Below are 22026 nucleotides of genomic sequence, written 5' to 3' on the forward strand. Positions count from 1 at the left end.
TGTGTGTGTGTGTGTGTGTGTGTGTGTGCGTGTGAGAGAGAGAGACAGAGAGAGAGAGACAGAGACAGAAGCAGAGACAGAGACAGAGACATAGATAATCTTCAGCAACACTGACATTTATGCTTGCCAAAGGTAAAGAAATGATTTCATGACTGGAAGAAAAACTTAGAGCCATCATTTTCCTCCATTCTCTTGAAAATCTCTTCCATGTTTGATGGCTATGACTAGAACCGGGTCAATGAGAGCAAAGTGAGAGAAAGCATACTTACACACTTACACCTCTGTGCTCACCTTTCTATTCTGACTCTGAAGCCGTGGTCTTATCCAGTGCTGCCTGCATTTTAGCAATGATACATTTTCCATAGTTCGGATGTACTAATTTTTATACTACGTTATTCCTAACCATGAGAGCTAAGTCAGTGGCATTAAAATCTATGGCATCTGGTATTGCATAATAGGAAATGGAGGTGTATTCCATTCCACCTCTGTCATACATGTTTCTTTGCATGAAGGAGGATATGCATCTCAGGTACTTGTGGGTAGCTTCACTGAGAATGGCCCCAATAGGCTCATGAGTTTGAATGCTAGTTCCCCACTTTGTGGAACTGTTTGAGAAGGATTAGAAGGTGGGGTGTTGTGAAAGTGGGTGTGGCTATTTTGAAGGATGTGTGTGTCACTCAGGATTAGGTTTGACATTTCAAAAGACCACACCCGACCCAATCTTGTTCTCTCTGTCTGCAACTTCCAGATTAGGTATGAGCTCTCATCTCCTGCTCTAGTACCATACCTGCTTACCTGCTGCCATGCTCCAATGCCATGATGTTCATGGACTAACCCCCTGAAAGTATACTCAAGCCACAATTAAATGCTTTCTTTTAAAAGTTGCCTTGGTCATGGCATTGCTTTATATAGTGATAGGACAGTAGTCTAAACGAAAATATAAAAGAAACTCGGGTATTTCTGTAAAATGAGACTGAGCTGAGCCAACAGACACCAACCAGATGGTCCCAAGGAATCTTCCTATTCTGCTTCTCCAGATATTTCAGCATCTGTGTCAGTCCCAGCCTCAGCAGCCTCTTCTACCTTGAAGGAGGCTGGGGGTAGAGCTGAAGGAGAATCCTCAGCTCCTGGCAATGTCTTAACAAGAGCAACAAATCGTAAGGAAGCTTTAGCCAGTGAGGATGGGCTACTGCAAGTCAGGTTTCTAGGAAGAACAGACTGAGAGGAAATACAGGACACTATCTATTCACACTTCACTAGAACAGTCAGACCTACTTGGGTGGGCATTCCCCCCTCCCCCCCTGGAAGCTTCATGTCACAGAGACAGAAAGGTAAGCAGTTATTGAGTTGTTGGCAGCAGATCTCTTATGGCCCAACTAGTTCTGATCTGGCCACTTACAGAAGCTGCGCTGATCCTGGTTGAGAGCCTTCATTTCCCAGTTAGGATTTTAAAGATCGAAGCTGGCGAACAAAGAGGAAGGTAGGAAATACTGCACACTGAATTGAATCTGTTATCTGGATAAGATATTGAGAGAGAAGTAGACTATACATATCCACGCTATTCTAATTTCATATTCATTGTGGTAATGTCAGGGTGAACAACTAACATTCGTTGAAAGTGCTTTCTGGGCACTACATTGGAAAATTTCCACAAAATAGGTACTTGAATTCCTTATGTCAAGGGAGGTTAGACCCTCCTGGAAATGAGGTATTAGGGGAAAATAAGCAAGTCAACAAGGCTTATGACCCTGGACATGCTTGCTAGCTCAAGCATGGACAACTGATGTTCATTAGTGTCTGGGCATAAAAGACACTAAATGTAGTCTACAGCATGGTTTGCAATTTCCCTACAGTATGAGGTCAGAAAGACATGATGTTGCAGCCACATACTCTAGGTTCTTATGTATATTGTAAATGGACAGTTAAACAGAATAAAGTGGGTGCATCCACACGCTCACCTGATATATCAGTAGAAGTGTGCAAGGATACACGGGGAGTGTGCAACAACTATCTGTTGTTTAATATTACTTTGAAAATCACAACCTTTCACAATTAGAATAAAGATATATACCCTCTATTCTAGATGCCCATTACTAGAAAGAAAAGCTTGGAGATGTAACTGACAGGCTTATACAGGCTGGAATTGGCTCCAGCACAAGGGTGTGGAGCAGACATGAGTCCCTGCTGAGCAAGGGTCCTCTCTTCTCCTTTCTTCTCCTGTTCCCTCCTGTCCCCTCCTGTTCCTTCCTCTCCTCTCCTCTCCTCTCCTCTCCTCTCCTCTCCTCTCCCCTCCCCTCCCCTCCCCTCCCCTCCCCAATAGTCTTTTCCTACCCACTATTGTTCAACAAAATTAATTTTCTTGGTCTATTTTTTTTTTTGTCTTGTTGTCCATATTGACCAGAAAGTGAACCCGACACAGTAGTAATGGTATTCATGGATGACAACCAAGAAATCTCTCCTCTTTCACACTTGTTAAGTTTGGAAGTGGGCTAAGTTACTGTATTTCCTGTACATTCATATATTTTTTAATGCTTCCATTTTCAGTCCTAGTCTTGCCTTTTCAAGAAGCTATCTATTCTCTTTGGGTCTGTTTATTCTCTGTAAATTCATTTTCTTCTGGCAACAGAGTCTCTGAATTGCAGTTGGATCCTTCATTTGTGGATTCTGGATCCATTCTGAGGCAGGGAGCAGTATTCTATCTTTCCCTGGCAGACACCTAGCCCCTTGCTCCTTTCAGATACAAAAGAGTTGGGTATGAGTCTGTGAAAATAAAGAAGGAAAAGTGAAATGGGAGAGCAAGCCAAGCATGGGGGTGGGGTGGGGAAACAAGCAGGAAAAAAAACAAGCAAGGGAGAAAAAAAATCTTTGTCTGAAAAGAAAAAAAAATCAAAACAAAACAATAGTACCAAAGACAAAGAAAATAAAAATGATGCTTATTTTGGGGTCTAGAGGGGGTTGTGAAAAGGAGTTTCATTTTCCTTATCCCCATGAGCCAACCCAAATCCAGGGCATACCAGCCTCCCACCACCCACGGGTGTTGCTCTGAGCTGCTCACCAATGCCTCTGCTCCTCTTAGGTAATGCAGCTTACTAGGGGTTTGTCTGTTCCAGGCAGCTCTAGGACAGGACTTCATCCCCTAACCCATGAAGTCATGAGCACTGTGGCTCTCTGCAGCACACCGTTCGGGTGGTGGTGTCAAGGTAATTTTCTCTTCACTTGGTGGCGGGTCTAAAAGTTGTCCTGAAATTCCCTCTCAATTGTTTTCTAGGTGCCCATTGTTGCAGACTGAGCGTGTCCCTGTTAGGGGCTAAGCAGTGCCTACCATTACCGGGTAGGGAGAGGACAGCAGGATATTTTCTGCCCTGTGACTATGTACCTGTATAATCCACGTTCTGTTCATTTACCAGGACAGCAGAGTCTCGGCCTCTGAGTAACCCAAGTAGCAAACCTGGACGCAGGGCCAGAACCATCCATCGGTAGTGCGTCCTGAGGCAGGGTGAGATGGCAGTAGATGCGATATGCTGGTACTATAGCTGGACTCCATATAAAAACAGGCTAGAGGAATGCGCCAAGATCCCAAGCCCACAAGGTTGCTTCAAAGCATTTCAAAAGTTACCCCAAATTACCTATTGATGCTGTTTTTCTGTGCTAACATCTGCCAGTCCTTGCCTTTGGCATTTGGGGTATCAAACGTGGCGCAGATCCTCTGTCTGATGGAATAGGGAATTTTGAAGGCTTTTGGGCCAGTCTGTGCAGGGAAGGTACTGTCCTCTTGTGCGAAGAAAGTGATGGTTTCTCGTTCATTCTATAAACAAGATAAGTGATGTGTGATCAGGCCCAAAGGAAAAAAACACCGCTGACATTTTTTTTTTTTATTTGTGAAAAATCTATGTTAACACACATGCTCCAAATGCATACATAAACCACACTGACAGGTTCCCTTAGTTTTCAAAATAATAAAGACCTTTGTTTTTTGTGGCCCATCAATCATGTCCAAAAGATTTACAGTGGCCTCTTCCACTCAGAGATATCATGGGTCACCAGCTCCTAACATCCTGCCTTGTCTAGAAGGGAAAGAATTAGGTAGTCTTTATTTTATTTTTTGAGGCTTTTGGATAGATGAGAATGAGTAAGGAGAAGCTATCGTGACAGATTTGGATGCAGGATGAGGAATGACCCTCTGGTAGTCACTGGGACCAACGACAAATGGGCTGATCGAAGCAGCAGACTGGGAAACTGTAAAGGAAAGGGTCTGGGGATGAGGATGGGAGGACACTGTATGTTAATGCTACAGAAGTTTGTTCTGTCCCTTACTCCTGCAGTTGTATGGCACGATGATTAATTCCACTTTTGAGTTAACTCTCCTCAATGAGACAGACTCTGCCTGAAGACAGTGCACAGTGATGGCTGGAAGGCTTCCACATGCTGTCTGCCCAGCTGCTTCTAATGTACAGCTGCCCAGCAAGGAAAACAGCGTTTAGGTCACCACGCCCATGATGAAGTCACAAGGAGATCTGTCAGGCGGTAGTGGTGGCTGATAGCTTCATGTGGACTAATAGCATTATTGTAAGAATTTATAAATATCTGGGTGCGATCAAACCCATGATTATTATATGCCATAAAACAAGAGGGACACTGCTGACATAATTAAAGGACCTAATCAGATGGCTTTGAATTAATTATTTTTCTTTTCCCTTGTGGATTCAACCTAACCCACAGGTTAATCCTGTGGTTACACACCTTCAAAAGGAGAAAAGGATAACTCTTCTGGAATGTATTCTCTCTCTCTCTCTCTCTCTCTCTCTCTCTCTCTCTCTCTCTCCTTGCCCTCATTGATTTCGACTGTACTGAGGATTGAATTGAGTGCCTTATGCAAAGTAGGCAGATACACTACTTTTGAGAGATGCACAGCCCAGATTTGGAGGCATTGCCTACTGCTCTGGAAGTAGAAGATGAAAACATGCCCGTGCGAATTTCTTGGGAAGCAGATAAATGTGTAGCTAGGATCCAAGGGCAACTCTTGGACTATGCATATCCTATGGAATGGGAACCTGTGTACCACAGGACAAGGAACTGGGTTGTACCAACATTGTGAAAAACCATGGACGCTGCGCTCCGATAAGGACATTTCTCTAGCCAATACCTTGGCTCAGTTGCTGAGATCTTGAACAGAGAATGCATCTATGCTTGGATTTTGACTCATAAAAATAGGAATTTTCTTTATGCTTCTAAATTGGTGGTAATCTGTTATGTGAAAAAGGAAAAGGAATTCAAGGATGGTTTTGGGACTAGGATGCTTTATACCCCACTCAGCTAGCATTTGGATGATGAACTTGTAAGCTGCATCCATCTTAAAATCAGCACATGCTTTACTACTGCCCCAAGTCCCTTTCGGATTTCTCCGTGACTCATGACCTTATTATGTCTTCCTAATGTGGGCACTAGAGCCACCATGACCCTCCCCAGCAAGTGTCAGGCTTGCATATTTTTGTCAAAACTCTGTCAGCTAAAGAGACTGGCTAAGGTAGAGGTTTTATTAATGATGGACAGTGATTTTATGTTTTCCATTATCATGAGACATGGAGAGAAGGTTATGTGTCTTGAAAACCTAGGATGCTCCGAAGAAGCACATCTGGGATGATCCAAGAGAGAAAAGCTTCATGCACGGTCAAATGTACACGTGAGGCACCCCATCTAACATTCCCCTCGAGTTCAGCTGACTGCTTTCAGTTCTAGTCTATATCATGAAATAATCTTATACAAATTCTTTCCATGCTTGTGTTTGGGATGGTCTAATAACAAAAGCAGTTTATAAATCAGGATGCCTGAGGGTGCTTTACATTGCTTTCCAGTAGGACTCTATACTCCTGGCTTGTAATTCTGAATGCTATAACATTTTACGTCTCATTTTAGGTCCTCGTCAGACCTCCTGCCAAGTTTGCAGACTCAACAGACAGTATGAAAGCTTGTCAAAAGCCACCCAAGTAATTTGTAACACACCTGAAACTACAAGTTAGAAGCCGTAGTAACTACACCAGCCCCCATTTTACTGCTTCAAAACAAATATGAACTACACAGAGCAGAGAGCTTATTAAAAAATAATCTTGTGTGGGTGACATTAATAGTATGCTTTGGAAATTTATATGGAGAAGAGCCTTCATGAGAGAAGTGTTTGAGATGGCCTTAAAGGATTGGTAGGTATCGGCTGAACAGACTTTGAGCAGATAGGTCCTTATTTCGGGCAGAGTGGACAATTCCGTTCTGATATATCGGATGGTTATAAAATAAACCAACCCTGCTTCTTACTGCATAAAATAGGTTACAGGTAGACATTATTTTTTATCACGGTTTGTAAAATTTCTTTTAGCCTCTAAAAATGCAAATCAAGTAGGAATAGCTTCCTTACACATTTTCTGACTTGAAGACTACTGAAGAAAGTAAGGAAAGGGAGGGGATCCTGAATGGTGAGGGTTGGGGGGGAGGGGGAGACATTTACACAAGATAGCATGGGAGTCTTCAGTGTGAAATGGCATCAAAGGTTATTAACCTCGGGAAAGGTGGCTTGCAAGCAAATAACACAACACAACACAACAAACAAAGGTAGAGTACTCAGCTAGCACGTGTAAGGTCCTAAGTTTTAATTCTCAGCATGAAAACATATAAAGAATGGTATGTGTGTGTGTGCCCGTATGTTTGTGCATATGTGTGTGCATGTGCAGGTGCGGGTGGTACATGAGTGTTAGGGAGAGAGGTAGAAGACTTTAGGTATTTTCCTCAGTTGCTCTCAACCTTATTCACTGAGGCAGGGTCTCCCCCTGAACGTGCAGCATTATGGCTTCAGTTGCTGACCAGCAGTCCCGGCGATCCTCCTGTCTCTGCTTTCCAGTGAAGGGGTTCAAGATGTGCACAATTGCATGTGGCTTTTAACTCTCAGGAAGGCTAGCGATCTGAGACTGGGTCCTCGTGCTTCACAGCAAGTGCTTTGCTAACTCAGCAGTCTTCCTTCAACCTCACAGAGTCAGCAAAGCCAAAAACAACCAGACCAGATCTCAGACTGTGTTAATGGACTAATCGGAGAGTTTGACCCCCAAAAATCTCTTGGCGGAAGAAAAGCCACCTTGAAGCCCGAAATGAAGCAAAAGAAAAGTGTGTTTCCTTTGAAGGTGAATAAAATATATGAGGATGAATCTAAAAATAAGCACTTTAAAAATTTTAATACACTTTAATAAGTGGATCTACTTCACTTTTAAAAATTTCCAAACTTAAATATTTCCCTTCTACCAGAGTGACACTTTATGTAACATTTATGATATATTCAAGAAGACATCTGAGCCAAGTAATAAGAATGCTGTGGTTACATCACATTCCCTGATTGTTTAAATTAAATATGCAGAGGAACAGTAGATTTTCATGCTCTGTACATCTGAGATAAGCGGCTGTTACCTGGCAAGCGTAGGGAGTTGTAAATCAACGAGAGATCCCAAGTACTCTGTTTTATAGCAGACAAATTATCCCCCAACTTCCACCGCTTTTGGAGGAAAGATAAGAGAATTGCTTAAAGGGAAAATTGTAACACGCAGGAATCCCATTTAAGTCATTTCTACCAAAAACTGTCTTCAATAATATTATACCAGAAAAAATGATGGGATAAATTATGTGAGGGTTCTTTCCTGTTCCTTAGAGTGTTCCAGGCTACAGTTTCTAGATGGATGAGAGAGCTGCTGTGACAGAGGTTCAGTTGGCAGTAGTCATTATGTAATTCAACAGGATTGCATCAAGAAGGGGGATCTCACTGCTCCTAAAGAATGAAACAATTCTGGTCCATGCATGCATACATACATATGCAATATATATAAGGGTCATTCCAAAATAGTATTTATTTGTAAAATCATCTAGACCAAACGCATGAAGGGAAGTGGCAGATGAAACCCTGAGCAAAAAAAAAAAATCAAATGTCTTTAGTGGGTATGATCCCTACACTGACTTAGAGGTTTAGGACACATCCATATGCACAGACATGTGTGTGCTTATATCCAGCATGATAGTCTTGTCAAATGTAAATATCCAGCATGATAGTCTTGTCAAATGTAAGGAGTTGTGACTGTAAGAAAACTCACTCAAGTAAGACAAAGAATGAAAACTTTGAGCTGAAATGCATAGGGATTTGGGGAACACAATTAGGAAAAAAAATCAATGACATCTATGAAAAGTTATAAAAGTTCCGCATTATTGTGACTGTATGTACTCAACAAGTGCCAGAGGTTAACATACTAAGCTTTCTCAACTCTAAAGTCAATGTTGGCAGCCTGGTGACAACACAGTGTGACTTGCCTTCAAAACTGGTCTATGATTCCAAAGCCCCCACCCCACCCCCACCCCATGTTTGGAATATCACCTTTATCTTCCCAGGGAATCTGTTTTGATCACTGTCCATATTTGGCCCTTTGCTTCAACTATTTACTATGAAACTCAAATCCATTTTGGGAAAAGACAGCAGTTGTTATTGATCATCAGATGCATCCTTCTTCCAGATACTGGAAGGAGTTTGAGAGACAGTTCAATGATGACACGATTAGTAGATGAGTTCCACATGTAGGATACACATTCTTCTCTTGACCATCTACAGAATAAACACCTACATACTCCATCACACAAATACTGATGTTTTATGGTTCCTTCTTTTGTGGGTTGCCATATGTGCAAGTGCTCCTATGTTTTCAGGTGTGTTTATGTGTTGAAGCCATAGGCCTTAAGCATTGTTATTTCTTAGGAATTATCTGCCTCATGTGTTTTTGTTAGTTTGGTTGGTTGGTTTTGTTTTGTTTTTCACTCAACCTAGAGCTCACTTAGTAGGGTAGGGTGGTTGGGTTGTAAGCTTGATAAATTTGTGTATCTCTGCCTCACCAGAACGTGCATTAGAAGCCTACAGCTCTATGCTTTTTTGTGTGTTATGTGGGCTTTGAAAACTGATCATAGGGCATCATGCTTACATAGTAAGCACTTTAAGGGCCAAGTTACCTCCATAGCCCTGCTTTGTTTCTGTTTTGTTTTGTTTTGTTTTTGACAAAAGAATTTCTCATCACTTCATTTATGTACTTATTAACAAAATTACTGATTTGGGGATGTTTGCCACCAGTGAGCTCCCAATTTGATGATTTGCATTATGGGTCACAGTGAGACTCATCTGGGGTCTTGAAATCATGTAATATATGTGGAGACTTTGAGCTTGAAGTCAGATCTCTCAATTTGCACTGTGGTTCCCCATCTTGTTAGTTCCATGTCCTCAGACAAGAAAGGTAACTTCTTTGAGATTTTATATCATGTACAATTGTGAGTGCGGTGATATTTCATCCGCAGAGCAGTGATGGTTATGTGACCGATGTGAAACAGACGAAACATCCTGAAACATAGGGACTTTCCAAAGTCATCCGTTGTCTTCTAAAATAGAAAATGCTAATAAATGAGACTTGCTGAAGATGTCCTGGGACTGGGTGAAATTCCTACAGCAACACTGTAGGCAATTAATAAACCAAACCCTGACAAAATCAAAAGAGCAGGAAAACATTGAAAAGCAGAAGCCTGTGGACTAACAGCCATCGCTCAACCAAGTTTTCTTATATTGATACTTTTATCCATATCCAGAGATATTCAATGCTGTCTTCTTGGTAGCTAAATGTCACTGTAAACTTTGAATCATTAGAAAAAGGATAGTCAGCAAATGGTAGGAAGGACTGCGGTCATTGGCTAATTTATCTTTGATGCCCTTCACAAATTCAGTTAAGCAATAACAAAAAGCATTAGGGTGGGCCAACACTTTACAATCCTCCCATAAGCTTTCTGTAATAGCAGAAATCAAAACACAGTATCTAGGTGTCCTTTAAAAACAGTCACCAAGTCTAAAATACTTTGACCTATTAAGAGGCATGTCAGGACGTGATGCCTCTTCTGCCCTAAGATGGGTGCACCTGAAAATTAGGTGTGTGTTTTTGTTTGGTGGTTTTGTGTTTGATTTTTGTTTTGTTTTGTTTTTCTTTCTGTTGGTTCTCATTTGAAAATCCATGGCTAGGGAGGACATAGGCCCCGGAGGGGAACTTATTACTGTTGTTTAGCCAAGTTGTCATGGTGACAAACTGCATTTTAACTATTTCCGTTTCTAACTATAGGCAAATATTACTTAATCAGGAAAGCTTCTTGCGGTGATTGATGGTAAATGCAGACTCATGGCTGCTCACGGTGTTAAGGCAGGATATGGAGACGAGTGCTCCTCCCTAAATGGGGAGTTTGTACTACTCCCTCTAAGGTGCAGAGATATCACAGAGCAGCTGAAAATACCCAAGGGGCAGGAAAACAAAGAAAGGGCTATGAAAAGATACAGCCATTGCAAACATATCTCACACCAGCTGCAGTTGCCTTCCCTGGACCTGCATAAGATTGGGTCTGTCAACTGCCAATCACGGATTGGGGCGGGGCACACAGAGCCTTACCCCTGCCTGCTGAACTCTTATTGGTTACTGATGCGTTCTGGGTAAGAGATATAACTGTTTTCAGTTGTGTATCTACTAAATGAACGCATCAGGCTCTAATGGACAGTTCCAAACCTGTGGCCACAAAGGTGACCCTGGTTAAAATCAGTGGATCACAAAACAAAGTTATGGCTGTGGGAAAGGGACTTGGAGGGGGTAAGATGAACGGAGTGGGAAGAGAATGAAGAGAGCTGGGGCTGTGCAAGTAACCAGAACATATTGTTTCCCTGGTTCTCAACCTGTGGGTTGCAACCCCTACAGGGGCCGCATATCATATACCCTGCATATCAGATATTTATATTACAACTCAACAGTAGCAAAATCACAGTTATGAAGTAGCAACAAAAATAACTTTACGGTAGGAGGTTGCCACAACATGAACTGTATTAAAAGATTGCAGCATCAGGAAGAACCACCTCATCCTATGTATTCATGTATGCAACTTAATCAATTAAAGCCAATTTAATCAATTTTGAAAAACCTAAAACCAAAAAAAAAAAAACCTTAATAAATTTAACCTCAGCATGAGCTATTACTAGAAGGGGTTATATTCTAAAAAACAAAACAAAACAACAACAAAAACAAAGTAATTTTCATATAACATTTGTTTGTATTTTTCTTGAAATATACTGAATTACATATGCCAGGACTGTTCAAGAAAGAGGTTCTAAAAATACCATACCCAGATTTCTGGATGTACTTTCCCCATCAAAGCTGCTTTATCACTAAATGCTAATTGGCAATAATGAATGCAAATAATGCACACAGACGTCAGTCAGTTAAGACAGCTATCAATTGTAAGACATGATCCTCTGGAAAGCTACCCAGCCCTCAGGAAAAGAATTGGGGGAATTCGCAGCACTCACTTTGCATAAACAATGAGCTAAGACGAAAATGCAAAGAAGTGATAACGTATTAAGTTACACATTCAAAGGGAGGAAAACTTGAAATTGAGTTCTATGTACATAGATGTGTTACATTTGCAAATGAGGATACATTATTATCGCATTAATATTTATATGCTGACAAATACAGATGTTAAAGTCTGTGGGTCACAAAGCAAACAAAAAAGACAGGGATGTGGGAAAAGGAAGTTGGTGGGGAGATGCTCCAAACGTGAAGTACACAAGGAGACTGTCTTTTAAAACATGACCATAAACCAGTTAAACAACCCAGTAGCCACTGGAATCTCAATGCCATGTTGATGCTCCCCTAACACATGTCTGCAGGTATCCCAGGCCCTCTGTGAATTAGGAAACTGCTTGAGTTTTGCTGAAAACTCCCTGTACCCGCTCCTTTGCCCAAAGTCCCTCTACAAAACCTCAAGGTTGAGGTTCCCTGTCCAGTAGGAAGCTTGACTCAGTTCTGAGCCTGAGAATGTTTGTTTTTCCTCATTGGTTATGAGATGGAATAGTCTACATTGCAAAGTCCCCAAGAACTCCAACGGCAAAGCCATGATAGGTATGCGATCATTAGTCCCACCGTCACTTAGGAAGGGGGTCCAAAGACCTGCATCCTGGACTTACCTCTAGGATGGATGTCTGCACTTGGAGGATCTGTTCATGGCCTTTGAGCTGCCGAATGCAGATTTTGCAGGACAGCTGCGTGGTGGTGGGCGTGTAGCGCTCCAGGGAGAAGGCACAGTGCAGGGGCTGCCGGTTGCTGCTCCACACTCGGGAGAAGGGGACTTCCTGCATGGGGTGGGTGGTGGGGGTGGGGAAAAAGCAGAGCCCTGCTTTGAGGAACCACAACAGGAGAGCCTTAATCACAATAATGTCGATGATGATGGTAATGATAGTGATAATGATGATGGCGGTGATGAGGATGATAATATTGTAGCAAAGATGATTACTTAAGTAACTTTGGTGGAATTGTAGAAATAATGTTTCAGCATACACCAGGCAGCATAAAAGTAATTAATATTAATTCCAATTGATAATATTTGAATTTGTAAGACATGCTGCAAGAGGTCAGATTTTACACACACACACACACACACACACACACACACACACACACCATAGAAAAAGCACCATTAAAATTTAACCTATATTTTCCTCCTTAGAAGGCTCCTGTAGTCCTTCCTTCTATATAAGCCTGGAATGGAATGCTACCTTCTCACCTAAGTAAGAATTATACCAGAACCGGTTGTCCACACCACAGACTCATATATGCTTGTGTAGGGACAAACTGTGCCAATGTTTGGAACAACTGTACACAACCCCTAGAAGGACGCAAACATGCTTGGCACCCAGAGTGACATAGCTGTCTCATCACCTATTCGTGGCCACAAGAAAGGATAAGTTGGAAAGGCGGAACCCTACAGCATAAAGGAGAAATGGTAACAATTTAGGTTTGGTCCTATCCTCAAGTGACCGATACAACTCCCTGGCAAATAAATGTAGGTTTTTACTAAATAAGAATGGGAAAAAAAAAAAAAAAAAAAAAAAAAAAAAAAAAGGGAAGTACTCCTTTTCTTAATACTAGCTGGAGCATGCAGGCAATGGCATTTTTTAAAGTTTGCTCCTACTTCTTAGCCTTTTTTTTTTTTTTTTTTTTAATGTGCTAAAAAAAAGTATCCACTTCCTAGTCAAATGTGGCTGGAGACTTGGCACTGACCAGGAGTGCCCAGCTTTATCACCGCATTAATTTGCTGCTTTTATTGCTAAAAATATCGTTTTCTGCAGTGCTGAAGCTGAAAGGTGGCGAGAGAGGTACGAAGCCTGGAAGCTGGAGACTCGAAAGCACGGCTGCTCATTGGCTGGCGGGGTGTTAAACGACCAAGGCCACGGCTGTAATTTCTCACTTGGAGGAACTGTTTATTCCCGAGCTCTAATGGCCACGCTTGCGTGTATGTATAACTTGCTTTTCGAATCTCCTCTAAAAGTTATGTTGGTCTAAGTTGTGGATCCCGTTGGGAGTGACTGTCCTCCAGGCCAAGCAGTTGCAATCTCAGGATGCTCAGCTCTGTAAAAGGTTCGTTCATTCCAGCTGGGCGGGCTGACTGTTTATATGGCCCTCGTGGTGGGAAAGCACTGGTTCTGGGACCCTCCCCTAAGAATCTAAGTGCTCCCTTCTATCTACTGTATACAACTCTGCCTTTACTGCATGTGGTCTCAGGGAGGAGCAAGCATATATAGGCCAAGGGAGACTTGCTGGGGTGGGGTGTGGGTGGGGGCTTTGTCCTTGCATCAATGGGGGAGACCTTATCACTGCTGGAACAGGGCTATGATCTGTTGGGATGAGGAATACCCACGATCCTGTAAGAAGCATCTCACATACGCTCTGTAAGGAAACTCAGTATGTAATAATTGGTTCTCTATTTATATGTATAAGAAATACATTTACTATTTTTATGAACTCGATTAAGAAATACTCATTCTTTGTCAGGTCTAGTCCATTACATTCTTTGTTTGGAGATAGTGAAATATACATAAAATTATTATGCATACTTAACAATAACAAATGAACAACAGATCCAGAACCTTGCCTGTAAGACAAACAAGTAGGGACTAGGTACACAGCTCAACTAATTGGTTCTTAAGTGTGAACTCTGGCAGAGTAGTGCTTCGGTCTGTCACTGGGACCTTAGGAAGAAGGGGAGACATTGTTTATGTCTCCCTATGGGAAGGAGATTTGGCAACGGACACTTTCTGGTGAAACCATCAAGGATAGATGTATTTTAGATTTTTCTGTTGTATGCTTAAAGAGGAGATGGCAAGCGTTGGAGAACAATGAGAGAAAAAATATCAAACATTTACCAGTTACCAGTCATCTTAGCAAGAATATACAAAATATGTAGGACTTTTCTTTTGTTGTGTTTGCTCTTAATCCTCAGCCAAAGTTAGGCGACTATCCTCCAAAGATGTCCAGAGGTCTCAGGAGCCCTGAGGTAATTTATAGCAGCATCATGGCTCCTCCTCCTGAGCCATATCCCATTCTGCCATCCATGGGTTATTCCTGGTTCATCCTCCTACCCATCTCCCTCTGCCCAGTGAACTTGATTCCATCTGCTTGCACATGGCCAAATGTCATCTCCCTTTGCAGGGCTTTAATAACTACATTGCTGGCACTGGACTTTATCATCACTCCCTGGCACTGTAGATGAGAGGCACTCTACAAATGCTCCTATGTTTCTCAGGCATCTTTACCTTCTCTTTTCAAGAGTTATTTAGCAAGCATTCCTAACCCCATTATACCTCACTGGGGCCGAATGAAATACTGTGTCATATTCCTTCTGCCTCTAGTCTCTACTGGACACACTTGGCAGGGTATGGGGCCTGACAGGAGCATCAAATGGAAATCAGTTGATTGGAATTCATCAGGCAACTATAGTCTCGTAGCTCTAGTCATTCTTTGTGGTGGTTTGAGTAGGAATGGCAACCACACAGGCTCATGGGTTTGAATGCTTGGCCCGTAGGGAATAGCATCCTTTGGAGGTGTGGCCTTGGTGGAGTAGATGTGACTTTATTGGAGGAAGTTTGTAACTTGCAGGCCAGCTTTGAGGTCTTATATATGCTCAAGCTATGCCCAGTGTGACATACAGTCTCCTTTTGCTGCCTTAGGATCAAGATGTAGAACACTCAGCTCCTTCTCCAACACCGCATCTGCCTATATGCTGCTATGTTTCCCACCATGACAATAACGGATGAAATCTCGGAAACTGTGAGGTAATGGATTAAGCTTCTGAAACTGTAAGCTTGTCACTTAAACGTTTTCCATATAAGAGATGCCGTGGACATGGTGTCTCTTCATAGCAATAAAACCCTAACTCAAATACTATGAGAGACACTGATGTGACCATTACCTAGGGGCTGAACCTAATCCCATGATTCCTTTGCCTGGGGGTTCATAGCGAACCCCAATGCCTCACATTATAAATCCAGCTTTCTGCTCAGCCTTCCCAGGCCTCAGTCATTTCATGCCCTGCTCCAACTTTCTACATTCTCCCTCTTACAATCTCTCACATAAAATATCTTCTCTAAACCAGTTGATTTTTGTAGAGATATGTTGAATGACTCCTTTCGAGAAACCAACTATAACACATCCATAATATTACTGGCTGGGTTTTTACATTACAGCATAATGTAAGCCTAAGGGTTCCAAGGTTACACGGAGTCCAGTTCAAGATCTAGCCCCTCAAGATCGGCCTTTCCTGCTGTGGGTTGGGAACCTTGGAAATATTTACCTTTTCTTAACAATAGTACTGGCCTCTTATTTGAAAATACCTCCTTTGATATGACTTGCTAAGATTCCTGTCATTTTTTTTTCCCTCTGAACACTGGAATGTAGGAGAGTAATAACCTCAGCAGAGACAGTCTTCCTTGTAGAAAGACATGAGAACTGGCATAAAGACGTCTTCCTCTTCTGTTTCTTCACGCCACTGCATGCAATCAAAACACTTCTAAATCTGCTTTTAGGACAGGACTGAAAGAATCCCTTTTCCTTGTGGACTTGAATAGCAGGTGCAAATAGTGCTCAACAAAACATTTAAAAAGAATAGAACTGGATGCACTGTGATTAGTGTGTTTTCAGGGCAATTGTTACTGCATTCATGTATCCCAAAAGAGAGGGAGGTTGGGGGGTGACAAAAAGAAAAAAAACCACCCTCCCCCCCGCCCCCGCCCCAAACAAAACAAAAACAAATCACCAACAATGCTCACTGAGCAGAGAGGAACTGCACAGGAATTGTGCAGAGGAGAAAGTGTAGCAAAGTCAGGCACTGTTAAAGAATTCTGGAAATGCTTTCCTTTGGGTTCCCATTACAATTAGGTTCCTAGCGGATGGAGAGAGTGTAAATCATATCCTAGTAGGGGACAGACACGGACTTCTGGAAGATTCATAGCATGCCGCAAAGCCTTTATCCCAGGGACATGACAACCTGACTTTGTGTCTTATTGGCTATAAATAAATAAATAAATAAATAAATAAATAAATAAACAAATGCTGCCATATAGCTTATCATAGCCTTCCAACCCAGAGGCAACAAAGGAAAAAAAGGAAGCTATAATGAAGAAGCTTGACCTTCTCAGGGACCTGTTGATAGCCAGAGCTTTTTAGTCATATCCTGGATAGAGAAAGGAGAGGCATACAGGGCAGTACTGGATTCCTAATGATGATAGCCTGGAATCTTGGGAAGAAATCATGGAACAATGGGTTATTTGTTAATACTAGCATGGCAGGTAGAGGCTTCTCTGTGGAGCAAGGTCAGTGGGTGCTACAGAGGGTCCTTCCCTCCCTTCTTGCAGAAGTTGTATGACATTCTCTGTGACATAGTACTCCTGGTTAGGAACCAAGCTGAACCTCCTACACATAGGCTCAGGACGCAGACCCAATCCACACTGCAATGTTTCAAAACACCCTGCAATGCAGACTTTGCTGTCTGACAGGCAGATATTTCCGACCCTCTCTCTTAGTCTCAAAGTTCCTTGAACATGCCATCCCTCAGAACAAAACCAAATGGCATTTTGGAATCTGTGTCTACTGTAATATATAAATTTGTAGCCTGTCCATTTGCAGTTAGAGAAAAAAAAATCAAATAGATACTGATGGCACCTCCTGTTTCCCTTGCTTGGGGCTCGAAGATGACAAGGAGATTGGTTGAAGACGAGTCCACATATCAGCACTAGCATGATTTTCTGTTTCTACAACATTTCTCTGAGATAAGCAGAGAGAGAGAGAGAGGGAGAGGCCCTGTTATGTTCTAAACACTAAGCCCTAATGAATAGCCTTTCTCTGTTATCCACACATACAATGATCTATGTGAGGTTCAAGTGGGCTTATCACAAATCCCCCCACCCCCAAAGTGCTTTGATCTAATGCCCGGAACAACCCAATACTCACTCATGCAATCTGAGGAACTTAGCCATGGTATGGGCAAAGATTAGTGGGTAAGGATGATGGAGAGAAAGGAAGAAGAGAGTGGAAGGTAATTTGGGGTTCGAGAAACAGTGAGAATGAAGACTTGCGGGCAAGCCTCCTGGCACTGAGAAAATCCAACTGTTTCTCTTCCTCCCAAGACCCTCAGACTAAGCTCAATTACCGAAGGCACTTGTTTGTATATACTCACAGCCTCCATGGACTCAAACCCACTCTAGCAGTGAAGTGTGTTGGTTGCAACCCAAGGCTCTTGGCCTATAGCTAGTGCTGCTGTATCCTAGGAGTTCTGCATGTACCCGTCCCCTTCTCTGCCTATCATATTCTTTCTGTATCCCTGGTTTTGCAATTATTGTTTAAGAGCCTACCCGGGAATGGATCTTTCATCCATTTTTTTTTTTAAACCCTTTAAGCATTAAATTTAATAGTGACTTTGGGCTGAGTGATTTGCATTAGCCACAATGCAAACAGGCCCTCATAATCTATAAAGATTAATATGCAGAAATTCACATGGTTCGCGGGACTTGTTTTCATAAGTTTGATCTGGAACAGAAACTTTGAATATTGCCTCCTGGAAAGCAAAGGCGTTGGGGTCTTGAATACCACTGGTACTACAGTGACGCAGGGATTTTCTGTCTAGAAATCTGTTGAGTGTGCCAAACAAAAGGGGGTGGGGGCTGGGGCCACAAGTGATGTTCCTGTCACTCTGAATGTTTGAATGCCCTGGAATTGTAGATGGAGAAGTAGCTCTCAAAAAGTAAGAATCATGAGACTCAGATGGGAAAAGAAGGGTCTTAACTGGTTTGGATGGTCTGCATTTTATACACTAGAAGCACTGATGGTCCAACTTTTCTCTATCATGGAATGTTTGTGTTTTCTCTTTGCAATCTGACTGGCTCTCATTCTGAATAATTATATGTCAATGTGAATAAAGAGGGTGTGCGTGTGTGTGCGCGCGTGTGTGTGTGTGTGTGTGTGTGTGTGTGTGTGTGTGTGCGTGTGTGTGCGTGCTTGCATGGGTGTACAATAAGCACTGTAAAAAGAAAGGTTAAAAAGCCTCACAGAACTCTATTGCTTATGCTGGCTGGCATGAAAATGCTCTGCCATTGCAGATCAATGAGTACTAACAGAAACTATTCCAGGGTTAATACAGTGTCCTGTTACTTGAAGCAAAGGTGACTTGCTTATAACAATGGAGAGGATTCTGAGACTTCTATGTCAGGATCATGAACTTCTCAGATATCATTTTTTTATGGTAAACATAACTAAATAACCGGAGATGCTTAAAAAAAAATCTTTATGAAGAGATACATGGACACTAATGTACAAATATCTGTGTGTATCTGTAAAAAAAACTCCCAGGAGGCTTCCTTTTGCCTTTGATTTCTGACTAGGGGTATTCTTTCTCTCATCTTGCTCATTGCCATTTGGCAGCAAGCACTTCACATCGGAAGGGAGGGTAACAGCTCTGTTCTCAGCCACAACTATCACTCAAAATCATCACTCTGAGATGCTCTGCTGCTTCTCCTCTGACTGTGATTAAAACAATGTCTCGCGATGATTGATTTTTTTTAACAAAAACAACACAAAATCCTTACTCTTAAGTGGTTGGGTTTCTATCTTGAACCTACACTGAGCAATTCACAGAGAAGACTGAAGTGTCATATAACCTGTGATGTGAGAACTCCCCCCACCCCCCACCCCCAACTTGGTAGACATTTGTGAATTTATGACAATATGTTCCATTCCCTGTGTGTGCCCAAACCGTCATACCACTGACAGCTAGGAGGTGCAATATAGAGAGGAAGGGCCCCTCCTGAGTTTGCCCCGGTCACAGCAAAGCTGTTCCTGTGAGAAGCTGCTGGTTAATACCTGGCATGCAGTGAACGGCTTGATCCTCCAGAGGAATGGAGGGATGTCAAGGACAGAGATCTGAAGACTGAATGTGTTCCCTTTGAAATGCAGCAGCTTTGGCTCTTCCAGGAGCTGGCCACCCTGGTGCCGTTCATCAGAAACCACTTCCTGTAGGAGGAGGAGAGAAGAGGAAGAGGCATATTGAAGCAGGCAGATTTTTTTGTACCCTCTCTTCTGTGGTGTGGATACATACTGCCGTGTCGACCTGTGACACAAACACACACTTCCACAACCAGACACTTGGGTCCACACTTGGGGTGGAAAGCTGCCGAGAAATAGGGCTTTGACCCTCAAGAGACAATTGTGTTCTTTCTTGTTTATGCAATGGAGGCTCTTTAGAATCATTTCTTTTGTGTGGTGTGGGTATGCCTGTCTAGAGGGGAGCAGGCAAATTTGCAGGAATCTCCATCCTTCCAAGATGTGAGTTGCTGGGTCTGAACTCAGCTCATTAGGTTTGGCGGCAAGAGTCTTTCCCTGCTGAGCCATCTTGCTGACCCCTGTAGAGGGTACTTTCATAAGTATATATTCCTTATACAGAATGACGGCATCATCGTGATGTCCCATATATGTATGCCGTGTACTTGTGTCACGACTCCATTCCCTTTCTTTGCCTTCCCCTCTCACAGGTCCCCTCTTCCCACACAGGCCCTTTCTACTTTTGCATCTTAGGTTTTAAAATCTAGACACTGTAGGAAAACTCGGGATTCTTCTGCATCTCTATCATTTCATGAGCATGATCATCTTCAGTTGCATCCATTTTCTTGCAAACGCCATTTCATCCGGTTATCATGGCTGGATAATACTCCTGTCACTATGTAAGTGTACCACACTGACCTTATCTCAGCAGCCGTTGATTAACCCCCAGGCTGATTCTCTAAGTTGCTACTGTGAACACTGTCAAAAAGAAAATTACAGGTATCTTTGTGGTATACTGGTTGAAATTTCTTCATGAGTGCTACTCCTGGATCAAATAGTATACTTTTAAATTTTCTGAGGAACCTCTGTACTGATTTCCATAATGGCTCCACTAACTTACATTCCCTCCAGGAGTTAATGCCAAGGCTCCTTCTGTCTCTATTCATAAGATACAACATTTGTTATGCATTTTCTTGATAGTATTCCTTCTGGCTGCTTTAAAACTAACTGGGACTTTCCTTAAACTAAAACAGCTCTTTGCCCTCAAGCTGAGGCTAATACCCTTGAGTTTCTAGGGGTGTTTGGGTTTAATTTGGATGTGACATTACCCACGGATTGGCTGCACGCAGGTTGCAACACCACCCTTCACAATACAGGCAGACGAGGTGTTTTCTACTCTACTGCAATTCTTCACTGAGATGGGCATTATCTAGCATTCCATTTGGGCTCTAAATAAATGTTCTAGAGTGCACATTTATTTGTAGTGGCATTCATAGAAGTTTTTAAGCCAAAAGGCCAAGAAAAACAAGTTCTATATCAAGTTAGCTTCACTTCAGATACAAGAAATCGAATTTTCCAAGGTAAACACTCCTGCATGTTTCACCAAGAAATCATTATAATTACACTCATGACAAACAAAGCCCACACAGGTTCTGCTGAACAAACACTTAATTGCTTCTGAACTTGTTGTGACCAGAATTACATTGATAGGGCAAGTGGAACAGTTAGATAAATATGTATTCTGCAAAATATTAAATTACTGCAAAGGTAAGGCTTCCAGTGGCTGGAGATGAGAGTCTGCCCCAAGTCCATTTGTAGAATCACCCTTGACTTACAGCTTCTTGCCGCGCTGGGAGAAATGCCAGGTTATAGGCTTTTCTGTATTATAGGCTCCAAAATGCTATAATCAGTCAGAGAAAGGACAGCAAGTAGCAAGTGAGCGCAACTACCACAGGCTAAAAGCAGCCCCGTGTAGTGTCTACCTTCTGCCTTGAGATAGGCAAACATGGCTTTTTAAGATTCTGGGAATTTGAGGTACCAGGACTTCACGTACTTGGCAAACATTCCAATAAACACTTACATCCTTGCCTTACAAATGTTGTGTTTTGAGACAGGGTGTGACTTAAGTTGCACAGGTTGGCCTGGATTTGTGATTCTTGTGTACTAGTTACCCATGTGGCTATACGTGTGAGTTTTATACGTGCATAGAATGATGGACAATTATAAAATGTTTCTTGTTTTTATTCTTGAGTAGTTTGCTATCTAGGTTTTTTTGTTTTTGTTTTTAACTTGACAAAACCTAGGGTCATCTGGGAAGGGGAATCCTCAACTGAGAAGATGACTCCATCACATTGACTTGTAGGGAAAATTGTGGGGCATCTTAATTATTGATTGATGTAAAGTAACTAGTACAGTATGGGTAGTGCTGTCCCCGGGAGTGTGGTCCTGGGGTATATAAAAAAGAAAACTGAACGATCCATGGAGAAAGTAGTGCTCCTTCAGGTGCTCAGCTGAGCCAGTCAGTCAGCAGTGCTCCTTCAGGTGCTCAGCTGAGCCAGGCAGTCAGCAGTGCTCCTTCAAGTGCTCAGCTGAGCCAGTCAGTCAGCAATGCTCCTTCAGGTGCTCAGCTGAGCCAGTCAGTGTGCAGTGCTCCTTCAGGTGCTCAACTGAGTCAGTCAGTGTGCAGTGCTCCTTCAGGTGCTCAGCTGAGCCAGTCAGTCAGCAGTGCTCCTTCAGGTGCTCAGCTGAGCCAGTCAGTGTGCATTGCTCCTTCAGGTGCTCAGCTGAGCCAGTCAGT

The 22026-nt window shown here is 42.4% G+C and overlaps 1 protein-coding gene across 9 annotated transcripts in view; it reads right to left on the minus strand.

The window, feature by feature from the left end:
* Positions 1-22026, minus strand: part of Unc5d (unc-5 netrin receptor D) — a 537305-nt gene that overhangs the window by 14543 nt on the left and 500736 nt on the right. For all 9 annotated transcript variants that reach the window (XM_021218890.2, XM_021218893.2, XM_021218894.2 and 6 more), the window contains 3 exons: positions 19272-19421; positions 12050-12214; positions 3627-3805 (listed from right to left, as the gene is read on the minus strand). In XM_021218890.2, the coding sequence (XP_021074549.1) occupies positions 3627-3805; positions 12050-12214; positions 19272-19421 (494 nt within the window). The remainder of the gene's footprint in view (positions 1-3626; positions 3806-12049; positions 12215-19271; positions 19422-22026) is intronic.

This window comes from Mus pahari, chromosome 19, assembly GCF_900095145.1.
Source record: "Mus pahari chromosome 19, PAHARI_EIJ_v1.1, whole genome shotgun sequence".
NCBI lineage: Eukaryota > Metazoa > Chordata > Mammalia > Rodentia > Muridae > Mus > Mus pahari.